The sequence below is a fragment of the Fusarium tjaetaba genome, assembly GCF_013396195.1.
Source record: "Fusarium tjaetaba strain NRRL 66243 chromosome Unknown NRRL66243_c0000122, whole genome shotgun sequence".
In the NCBI taxonomy this organism is placed as follows: domain Eukaryota; kingdom Fungi; phylum Ascomycota; class Sordariomycetes; order Hypocreales; family Nectriaceae; genus Fusarium; species Fusarium tjaetaba.
This window is the reverse complement of record NW_023501318.1, coordinates 333223-344760: the sequence shown is the minus strand read 5'-3', so window position 1 is coordinate 344760 and position 11538 is coordinate 333223. Positions and strand designations below refer to the sequence as shown.

Here is an 11538-nt window from a genome sequence, read left to right as displayed (position 1 = left end):
GCCTATGGGGATGCCTGGAAATATGGTCATGGGCATGATGGGACCTAACGGTATGCCTGGTAAGTGATCCTATTCGTAGACAGATGAGGCTTTTTGGGTGCACTGCTAACATGCACAGGCTTCCAAGGAATGCCTCCCAACTTCAACCCCGGCTTTGGCTTCAACCAGAACCAGGGCGGCGGCGATTGGGGCAACCCGCATGGAGCAAAGAGACCACGACCAGAGTAGAACCCCTTCGTTGGGCCTAATGCTACGTGCCAAATGAGCCCAATGGCGCCTCCGAGTATGAGCACAAGCACAAGCGTGGATTTGGGGAAATAGGGACAGCAATGAGAGTCTCCTATGTCTGCATTTAATTCCGATCTCTAGGCCAAGGAGAGTGCATTTTGGGCAGATTGCGAACCGGCATGAATATGCTACCGAGTGAAAAAGGTTGAAGGATAATGGAAGGCAGTAACTGGGCACGTGTAACATAGATTATGGATGTTAAGGTTAGGGCATTGGCGTCAAGAAAGCGTTTTTGTTTAAGTTTCGTGAGTCATTGAAGAGAAAGTATCTACGTGAACTGTGCTCTTGCCAACGTACCTAGACTGGGCTTGGGCATATAAAGGGGATGAAGTCTTCACCCGGATCAATTTACTTTCCTCATCACACATCCTTATCGCTCAATGGATTATCCCGCCCCCAGAATGCTCCCGCCCATGGCGATGGACACTGAGCAGCCCATTATTTGCATCAGATATCGCGCCGCCTGGCCTTCTCTTCCCCGGCTGCCCCTAGACAATTCACGAATGCAACTACCATCGAGTATCCAGGACCGACAAGGCCAAATCTTCGACCGAGTTGAGAGGATCCTCCAGAAGAACAACATCCTAGGGCCAGAGACCGAAATCGAACTGGTTGTACGCCGAATGAACCCAACTGTCTTGATCAAATCACCATGGAAGAAAGACAGCAAGACAAAGTGGGCGCAAGCGGTCGAACAAATCGTTGATGCGATGAAGAAACACTTCCGAGGCGCAATCGAAAGAGGCCTTCACGTTGAGATGATAGCACCGCAAAAGTACGAAACGGTGTACATCGGCGAGGTGGAGGAAGATGTACCATGGGATGACATTCGAGCTGTTGCGAAGCGCCATCTCGACTCCTCCTCCGCAACACGCCACTTTCTAAGCACTCTCGCCCTCACCAGAAGAGGTTTCTCCAAGCCCGAAGACAACCCGATCACCGTGTACATTGGATGCCTTGAAGATTCCGACGAGACCAAGTGGGACGGTATTATTGATGGAATCGAATCTGAGTTTCGGGAGAGGGGGTGGATGGACATTGTTGTTCACATTGAGCACAATTGGTCATTCACTAGGATGACTGTTGATTAAAAGATATGACTTTGGATCATGGATACACAATACATCAGGAGACATTACTGGAGGATGTGTAGGCAACGGGTGTTAGATGGTGGAATCCCACTTGAGTTTCAGCGTCAGGAGAAGGCGCTGGGATAGCACAGCACCAAGTCTGATATAGCGTCATCGGGGGGCAAGAAAACAGCAAACCTCAATATAGGGTGCCAAAATAAACTCATTATAAGCTATCCTAAGCTTAGACTAGATTACCTAAGTCTTTTTGTCATTTAGGATTGAGGTTCTGTGTTTTATTTCCTCCCCTAGAGCGTTTATTTGATCACTCGAGGACCACAGAACTGGGGTGGAAATGAAACACAAAAGGGCTCATTGCCATTAAGAATAAAACACAGCCCTGTTCTACCCCGAGAACCCAGACTCATTCGTATCATTGCTCTCCTTTGCAGCCTCTTCCTCCTGACATTCGCGGAAAGTCTTCCGCGGCCACACTGAGATATACTCGTTGCTAAAAGTGGGATCTTCTTCTCTATTTCTAGAGCGTGCAAAGTCAAAAATAGCGCGGCGAAAGGTCACTATTTCGATCTTGTTGGGGATGCTGATGAAGATATCCTTCTTTCATTGGTAGACAAAGATGAGGTAACGGATTGGAAAGGGGGAATCTGCCTCGAGATCGGCTTGATACTGCTCGAATAAGACGTCTCTCCAGGTTTTGTTGAAATTTCTGGTTGTCATTTTGGGATGAAATAATGGAAGATAATGGAAATAATGCAGTGTTGAAAATGGTGAAATTGTTGATGCGAATTGCGGTGGTTGCTTAACTTGGGTTGTTAGTCATGCATCGTCCGTCACTTGATCGGCAACAGTAGCGTTCAGCTACAAGCTCAGAGTCAGGAGCGGCAAAGCGAGACTTGTGTAATGATAGAATATAAAACAATGAGTGGGAGGAGGATCTGTGAGTGACTCAAGTTGTCTGAGGCTTGGCATTATCTTTCTGATTGTTGATGCATGTAACCTCCAGCCTTTAATACCCAAATTGCCCACTGTAAGCCTGCATGTCGAAAATAGGGGTATCTCAGATCAAGTATCACAATTTGGAACCTTTGAATGCCTAAATCTCTACAGCTCCGCGCCTGATACCTTAGGCAGTGTTGCGTCGGTGGTAAGTGGAAGGCGGGCAAATTCGTCTGATCTTCAAAAAGGAAAGAGCACCCCTCCTTCCGCCCCCTCCTTCACCTCAACACTCTCTCACCACGCGCGGGCAGAGATGACTCTCTTTTAGCCAAAACAACACCAGCATCCTTTTGTGAAAGTCTCTTTATCGCTGCTGATTCTCACAGACATGGCTTCACGCAAGCGCCCTCGTGACGTGGAAGAATATGACAAGTACCAGGGCCTTGTTATCTATATTGGGAACGTCCACTACGATGCCACTCCAGCCGACTTTGAACACTTTCTTCAGGACCACGGTATATCGTGCACGCTTTACTGGCCTGAAGCCGGAGAAAGGTCTCATGGTGGCTGGTGTTGGGCGCGCTTTCATCATCATGACCATGCTAGCCATGCGATCAACAATCTCAACGGCGCCATTTTCTGCGGAAGAAGGCTAAGAACAGGGCATGTAGCCACCAACTCCGTGAGTTTCTCCTCGAAAGAAGCATCTTTCAAGATGTAGCGCGCGAATGATCACAGTGCTTAGCTAACATCATCTGAAGAAACGCGCTCGCTTTCAAGACGGTCCTTTGTCCTTTCAGGACCGCCCTGAAATTTACGATAATCCGTTCCAACGAAAGAACCCATTTCCATTCCCCAACGATTTCCAGGCCTTTAATCCTCACACCTTTTTCCAGGATTACAGCCAGCTGAGATACCCAGGTCACTCAGCACATCACTACCACCGGCCGGCCGAGCATCCTGGCTTTTACCCCTCGGCGAAGAACGGACGACCAGCGGCCCCCTTTAGGCAGAGTGCTAGCTACGCAGTGCAGTACCCAGACTCCTACCCGCCAAGAAAGACGGAGCATCTGGATCACCGTCACATCCCCAAATTGCAGGATGTCTGGATCGCAGACAAACCCTACCTTAGCACGGCAAACATCTTCGCCAAAGGGATCAAGATCTCGGGACTGGCAATCACGGTCAACCAAGGACAGACCCCTCCAGATGGGGCAGTAGCTCTTTCCAGGCCTGAGAAATAGGAGTCACAGGATGGAGATATGGACATAGACATGACCGAACCACTTCCCCAGCTGTATTGGCAACCGGGTCGCGTCCTCGGACCAGACCCTCAAGAGAGGGCCAGCATCTCTCATTCCGAAAGTTTCGTCGGGCAGTCCGACATGAGTGCCAGTATCCTTTCGGCGACATGCCGAAGTCATATTGTTTCGTACAAGCGTCCTCCAGGAGTTGGACTTGGTTGGGGCGACTTTGATCGCTTCTATGAATGGCAGTTACATGGCCGTAAGGTAAGGACAAGCAACTGATTTGAAACCCTTTGAAGACCGCCAGCTAATGTCTCATTTAGGTCCAAAAATCGATGGTACGAGCTCAGAGGTTTCAGCAATCCAACTATCCCCATGTGACCTTCATTTCCGAGTTGACTGGCTGCCTTCATATTGTACGAACAGACTCGACCAAGATTGAATCTCGAAGAAATCTCAAGAAACCCAGCCTGTGGCAGAAGCTCAGAAATGGCAAGAACTAACGGAGGACATGAGGCACATTGATGTTAGTGAAGGTTGAGCGAGGGATATTTGTCAGATGCTGAGATTTGTACATGAAACAATCTTGTCAACCAGGTGGACAGTTTATAATGGCACATGGAGGATGACCTGGCAATAGCTTAAGGCAATAAGAGTATGAAGAAATAGGCAGTGGATCAGGCGGCGGTGTTAGGGTGAAAATAATCGATCATCTGGCCAACTCATAGCTATTTCTCGACATACATACATGTGAACAAAACGACTAAGGTACCTAGCACAACAAAGCCGCTCAACGTGTAGATTACCACCAATCCGTCTGCCTGTTGGTACCTAGTCCACAAGCCTCATCAAACGACGCCTTCGCAAGCGGCATTTTGTACGGGCCAGTCTTGCCCGCACGTTTCAACGCCCAGCTCTCCTCTCGAAAGTTCTCGCATCCCCGGAGCCACTCGGGTTCAATGGCCGTGACTGTCTCCAAAAACTGGCAGTTGGTCATGACGAAGGAGTCAAAAATGACCCATCTGTGGTTGAGTCCCACAAGGTTGCTTTCAGGAGATAAACCAGCATGCCAGCTGTGATGAAGAACTCTGTAGCGGTCGTTCCCACTGCCAACGTCGCTGAAAGCCACGCGATGACTGAAGGCCCAAGCAAGCGCTTGGCGGAGATTGTCATCACATTCAGAGATCTCGAGCGCGAGCCGCTTGGGCTTATCCTTGAATAAATCGGCAAATGACTTCCTCAGCTTCATGCGAATGCGTTTGAACTCTTCGAGAGCACGCATACTGAGAGAATTGTCCGAGCACCACCCCGATATGTCGATGTAAACCCCCTCATGTCTAAGATCCTCGGCCTCGTCTTCCTTATTCATATATGCGTCCACTGCGTTGAGCTGCGTGATGTGATCAGAAGTGAAACAGGCAAATCGCTGTGCCTGACATGCACCGGAATAGGGGCCCTGACCACGGACAAAAATCGGATGCCGTGTGCTTCGAATGGCGGCGATAGTTATCATGTCACTACTGCAGCCGAGTTCATGAGCCTTTTCAAGAGCGTTGAACCATACCGGGTGGACTGGAAGTTTTGAAGCCATCTGGCCCTTTGGAGTGATAGTCCCAGTATCGTCAAGATATCCCCTATTCTTAGTTAGTGCCAGAAAGAACGAGAAAAGGAAAAGGAAGACAGTACATGGCAAGAAGATCTTCAAGAGCGCGAAAGAAAACCTCGGGATCAGGCTTTTCGATAAAACCAAAATTGGCCACATCGTCGAATCCCATAGCCTTGATTTGTAGAACCAAGCGAGAAAGGTCGCTTGTGTAAAGGGAAGCGGGCGTTGTCGGAAGAAGATCCCTATCGTAGTACTCCTTCGTGTAAATGCGATAGCATACACCTGGCTGATTTCGACCAGCGCGACTGGCCCGCTGCTCTGCTGCTGCCTTGGAGATAGGACCGGTAAAAATTGTCTTGAGGCCAATGCGGGGATTAAAACGCGACTCAATACAAAGTCCAGTGTCTGAATATCATAGTAAGTTTCTCTGGTCGGAATTGAACAATAATTTGACAATGGCCAACATACCAACGATGTAGACAACACCATCAACCGTCAAATTCGCCTCCGCAATATTGGTAGAGATGATGCACCGACGACGGGATGATCGTATAAGGACTCTTTCCTGCTCTGCTTTGGGCAACTGAGAATAAAGGGGCAACACTTCAAGACCCCAGGTTGCCGATCGCAACTGTCCACAAGCATCTTCAATCTCGGCAGTAGATGGCATAAAAACAAGAATGTCACCATCGCCAGTAGTCTGATGGATGTGTTGAGCAGTATGAAGAGCTAGATTAACGTAATCAGAGGCGGGCTCCTGGAGATAACGGATCTCGACAGGATGTTCGCGGCCGGATAGAGGGAGATGGCTGCTTTGATCGAAGTAGTCCAGGAAAATATCCACATTTGGAGTGGCGGACATGATGACTATCTTCAGATCAGGGAAGAGTGGTAAGGCACCCTTCAATAGTGCTAGGAGGAGATCGGTAGGGATGGTGCGTTCGTGGGCCTCATCAACGATGACACAACTCTTTAGGGGGTTGTTAGAAAGTGGCCAAAGGCGTTGGAAACAACACTTACGTATTTGCCGAAAGAACCAGTGCCTTGAACCAACTGCACAAGCATTCCGTCGGTCATGTAGTTTAGGCGTGTTTTGACTCGGGAAACACGCTTATCGAAGCGAACCTGATATCCCACTTCTTCACCCACTCTGACATCTAGCTCAGAGGCGACCTTCTCTGCCGCTGAAATAGCAGATGGTCGATGGGGCTGTGTACAAGCGATAGGTTTTGAAGAACCAAGTTCGTCGAAGAGAATGAATTGGGGAATTTGAGTAGTTTTGCCTGAACCCGTCTCGCCAGACACGATAATAACCTTTGAGAATTAGTGCCATGCTCCATGATGTGAAGAGTACAGCTACCTGGTGTTGATGATACAGATTAAGAAATTCCTGCCGCTTTTGTGAGGCTGGAAGCCTCCGGCGAGTAGTGAGCAACTCAAAGTATCTTCTGCTATGAAGATCATTTGCGCGCAGCGGATGGGCTTCGCCATCCTCAAGCCGGATTGCTTCCTCTGCAGTTGAATCACGAAACGACCCGTGATCCATGGTGATACAGAAGGTATGAAGACTGTTGCCGATGGTGAAAGAACAAGGGAGCTGCAATGAAGCTGTGCAGCTTTGTGAAGGTGAGTGGGTTGAGTGCTCAGATCTGAGGCATCCGTACTTTCTCGTGTCGTCTACGAGCCCCACGTGATGCCGCTTCCATTACAAGAGGAAGGAGCTACCTGCCTAGGTACCTAGGCCTGCAACCTAACTCAAAGAAAAGGGGGAAGGCACGGTCAGGCAGTGCCTGCATCTGCCAAGTGATCTCGCACTTGAAGGAGCGGTTGCCCCTGAAAAGGGGCACACCAGGGGCAATAGGAGCCTAGAGCATGATTAAAAGAGATCCATTGCGAATGAATAAGAAAAGAGAGGCTCTTGGTTATATTTCAGGAGGAGGAGCTTTATTCTACCAGTGCGCTTCGATGTGCCACAGGTCGTGATTCACTGTTGATTTTATGTGATCAATCTGAGGTAATAAGTCGAGTTTCTAAATTCGGTGAATGATAGCTCTAATACCAACTCTGTGATCTAATGCTACAAAAATCATAAAGAGGGCCCCTCAGCCTCTAAGAAGTTGAATGCTGATATCGGAGAAGAATTATAGAGATGTATTGTTGTTGGTTTCTGTCCGGATTTATAGAAACGAGGTCACAGTAACGAAACTCACGATTCAGCTTCTGGAGCAGCTGACTGACAATTTACTTACCTCAAGAGATACATTCATTAATAATAAATAGAATGTATCCTTGTTGAGAAGCCTTCTGTGAAGATTAGAAAGTAACTTCAGTTATTTTCTAGAGAGTCACTGGCCTGGAGCCCCATCTGAGTCTCAGCCTTACTATTCCTACCGTAATGATTCACCTAAAGACTCTAAGGAACCACGATATAAGCCCCTGCCCTTAATTGAGTGAAGTGTCATTGGGAATTGTGGTTCCAATAAGTAGGTAGTTACCGTAAACCTCATTATCTTAACTCTGTGTGTTTCAACACTGCGTTTTAGGTTTGCTATTTCCCGGCTCCTGTCAAAGAAAAACGAACAATCAATGTTTCAGTATTTTCATAGAAATAGAGATCACGGTTAATTCTTCTGGAAGCTTGTGTTTGCAATTGCTATGCATGTTCCCTCCTCTCTGGCACGGAGACCTGCATTGGAACAGCATTAGAATGCCTGGCTCTCTTTGAAGGTGCCTATATTCAATAAAACTGCTCCAATGCAGTGCTACGTAGAGCTTGTTAGAGTCTGCAATCGTCGGCTGCTTGCATATCCCTTTATTAGGCTGTCGGCTGTTGGTTCAAAACGCCATTCAACTTATCCGCCCTTTGCCAAGGCTAACTGCAAACTCTCAGAGGCAAACATTCGTTCAGGGTCTGTGCTAGTGAATGTGACTCGAGTCCATCCGTGTTCGAGCTAAAGATGTCGAACAAAGAAAATGTTCGAAATATCACATGTGTCAACCAATGAACAGTTGTTGTTTGTTTGTTCCAGGTCGGCACATGGTGTAAGAGATTCAATGGCCTTTGATCTATAAATACCTAACTCCACGACCCAAGATTCAAGACTCAATACCAACGACGGCAACAACAACAACAACCAGCTTCAACTCAGTGGGCTCTAGTGATTCAACACTTACATTGTCAATCAACAATACTGCAAATCTCAATTCCACCCACTTCGCCAGTATGTCGACCGCACAGGATTACTACTCGGATGACTGGACAGACACTGATTCGGAAATCAACTCAGACGACCTCATGGAAATCGACTCAGATGGCGGCTCAGATGCTGCTGGCTCAGATGCTGGTTCAGACGCTGGTTCAGACAATGGCCCAGATTACGACTCTGACGATGATTCTGAGGATGACTCTGAAGATGATTCTGAAGATGATTCTGAAGATGATTCTGACGACGACTCTGACGACGGCTCAGAGCTTGATCGCGATGTTTTTGGCCCTCTAGTTGACATTAGCGAGGAGTCTATCATCGCCCTGGCCACTAGAGTCGCCAAAGATGTCCTTCATGTTCTCCCAGGAACGGCAGAGCTTCTTAACACAGTTTCCGGGTCTTACAACATCGTCCACATTGTACAGCTTGAAACCGTCAAGCTGGTTATTCGAATCCCCGCTACAGGTTGGGGTGATGGAATGACAAAGGCTGCAGAAGACGCCCTTTCATCGCAAGTCGCAACAATGCGTTTCATTAAAGAACAAACCGGAGCGCCTGTGCCTGAAGTGTACAGCTGGGACCCAACCACCAACAACGAGATTAATGCTCCTTTCATCTGTATGAGCTTTGTTACCGGAGAGACCGTCTCCAGTGTTTGGTTCAAAGACTCAATGGATGATGAGGCGCGAGAGCAGCTTCGTCTCAACATTCTGTCCAGCATCGCAGCCATCATGGCCAAATTCTCTTCCATGACTTTCGACAAAATAGGCTCCCTGATGCAGGCAGAAGACGGCTCTTTCTTTCTCGGCCCAATGTTTGAGTGGACTGAAAATGAAGATGACAGTGTGCATGCTAAAGCTACGCGCACCTATTTCTCAATGGATGAGCTTTTCGCGTGCAGCATAGAGTCCGGTGTTACGGGCAATGTGTGGGATCGCGCAGAGGAAAAGTTGCTTAAAGTGTTCCTGGAAAACTCGCCACTTCTTCATTACCATTCTCGATTTGTTCTCTGCCCCCCTGACTTTGACTCTCAGAATTTTCTTGTGGACGAGAAAGGGAACGTGACAGGGTTGATTGACTGGGACCATTGCCAGACAATGCCACCTCACCTCGGGTACGCCGCTTATCCAGGATGGCTCACCAGGGACTGGGATCCTTTGATGTATGGCTGGCCCCATTTGCAAAAGACTGAGGATTCGCCAGAGACCCTTCAACGATATAGGGAACATTACAACAAGAAGATGTGTAAAGCTTTGTCTGGGCAAGAAGACTGTGGTGTGACGGAAGACAGCCATATTGCTGAAGCCATTGCCATTGCAGCATTCAACTCTATGAATAGACTGGAAATCTGTTGCAAGTTTGTCCAAGTCGCTCTAGGTGTGGACAAAGAGGACTCTATCCAGGTTGTTTTGGATATTGGAGATGGTGACTATGACAAAGGAAAGTGGAATGAGTTGGAAGACAAGCTGAAAGCTTTGGTCTGCCCCTCAACCACACCCTCAAGACAAGTTGAATGAAGTTCAGACAGGAAACAAAGAGGCCTAGAGAATTGATTTATGTTCGTTCCTGTATAAGTATGTCTCGAGAAGACTCGAATAGATAGTTCTAATCACAAATCACATCGCAAACATTTGAATCATTATTTCCACGAACATAACTACTCAAGCACAATCATTAAACTTCCATCATGGGATGCAAAAAGAGAGAAGGAAAGCATCACTGGTAAGTAACGCCTCGGACAAATGACTGCAGAAGTTAACAAGGCAGCCCCGTGTGCAATGAAAGTGCCAAAACACGATGTGTGAAGAAACAACATCTCGCCATCTGTGGTGGATGCCATAAACCTTTTTCATTGAAGCACAATCGTCGGTGCCCCTTTTGCCTGGGAAGGGATATCAAAGTGGAAAAGAGACACGCGAGGGAGGATGCTATCCAGGAAGAGGAAGAAGAAGAGTGATGTGCAGCGTTTTGTATATGAGAGAAGAGGAAGAAGAGGAGGGAAGTTGGAGAGATAGATAAAGGAGAGATGTGCAGTTTAGGATATCTGGGTATAGAGTGGCTCAGTGTGTACTGCTGGTAGTCTACACTGAGTAGGGTTGCCAGAGCGAGTATGTCTCTTGCCTGTTGCTTTGATGTTACAATTGCCTTTTTTATGGATATTAGACCTGTCATTGCTTTGATGTAGCATAGTTTTATGTTAAGGAGTTACTGTAAGTAGCTGGAATCCATCAAGGCTTTAAGACGTCCTAGATCTAAGTTCTATTGTTGTCAACTGGTTCAACTAGCTGCACACAGTAACACTTCAGTTAATAACAAAGCACCGATTTGCTGTTATTGAATGGATGACTGGTGCTAATGAGCTGGCGCTTGGCTTTGGTTTTCTGTCTACCCAGCTTTAAACCCCCTGGGACAGTGGACTCAACTGTCACTCTAATCCAAGACCCGCGCAGTATTTTTGACATATGACTTTTAAGTAGCAATCTGAGTCTTTGAGATTTAAGGAAGCGAGGTTTTAGGATACAAAAAGTCATAAGAGAACAGAAAGCAACTAGAGACACCTGCTGATCGGGCAGTTACAGAAGCTTGGTCCGAGTTAACGGAGCTCCTTTTCCAGATTAAATTGTCTATACCTTTTGGCGGAGAAACATGATTACCCAGCAAGGCAAAGTAAGTTGTCAGTGGCGGATCTCTTTCTCAGAGGCACCCTTTGCTTTGGTACTGGAAGAACATAGATATGTCCGAGAAGCCATGAAGAATAGATGACGTAGATAACATCACAAGTTGATAGCTGTAGTACATACCTTTGCGGGAGAGAGGCGGTGAGCAGGCTACTCGACAAGCCGTACGACATCCTTTGGTCCCTTAGAAAGAAACAAAAACTCGGGAGCATTCCAGAATAAGCCTCATTAATTAACAAATAGAAAACAAATAGCCCAACAGAGGAGAAAATACTGTTATTGGTTAATACACGTTAGTCTGACATCGGAAGTGGTTTGTTTGGGTCTTACTGTCCCTGATCTTAGCCTTGAACTCCCGAGATAAGGTCTTACTACACGTGGGAATAAACCCGAGTACTTCGCAACGAGAGTCAATTGGGTCAGCATTTATGCAAAGTTGTGTGTTTAACCGGCGCAGAGATCTCGACTTGGTACCGTGGAGCGTTG

At 47.4% G+C, this 11538-nt stretch overlaps 4 protein-coding genes across 4 annotated transcripts; 3 read left to right on the top strand and 1 right to left on the bottom strand.

Moving 5' to 3' along the window:
• Positions 1-668: 668 nt before the first annotated feature.
• FTJAE_6313 (uncharacterized protein) lies at positions 669-1379 on the top strand (the record flags this gene model as incomplete). The annotated part of the gene is made up of 1 exon (XM_037352912.1): positions 669-1379. One exon carries the CDS (start codon positions 669-671, stop codon positions 1377-1379), a length of 711 nt encoding a protein of 236 aa, XP_037206713.1.
• Positions 1380-2703: 1324 nt separating this feature from the next.
• On the top strand, positions 2704-4065 carry FTJAE_6312 (uncharacterized protein; the record flags this gene model as incomplete). The annotated part of the gene is made up of 4 exons (XM_037352911.1): positions 2704-2997; positions 3077-3532; positions 3611-3826; positions 3886-4065. The coding sequence occupies 4 exons, from the start codon at positions 2704-2706 to the stop codon at positions 4063-4065; spliced, it is 1146 nt and encodes a 381-aa protein (XP_037206712.1).
• A 299-nt stretch (positions 4066-4364) lies between these two features.
• On the bottom strand, positions 4365-6714 carry FTJAE_6311 (ATP-binding protein PRP16; the record flags this gene model as incomplete). Its single annotated transcript, XM_037352910.1, has 5 exons — positions 4365-5196; positions 5249-5573; positions 5637-6138; positions 6189-6482; positions 6529-6714. The coding sequence occupies 5 exons, from the start codon at positions 6712-6714 to the stop codon at positions 4365-4367; spliced, it is 2139 nt and encodes a 712-aa protein (XP_037206711.1).
• A 1677-nt stretch (positions 6715-8391) lies between these two features.
• On the top strand, positions 8392-9891 carry FTJAE_6310 (altered inheritance of mitochondria 9 mitochondrial; the record flags this gene model as incomplete). The annotated part of the gene is made up of 1 exon (XM_037352909.1): positions 8392-9891. The coding sequence occupies one exon, from the start codon at positions 8392-8394 to the stop codon at positions 9889-9891; it is 1500 nt and encodes a 499-aa protein (XP_037206710.1).
• Between the last annotated feature and the right edge of the window lie 1647 nt (positions 9892-11538).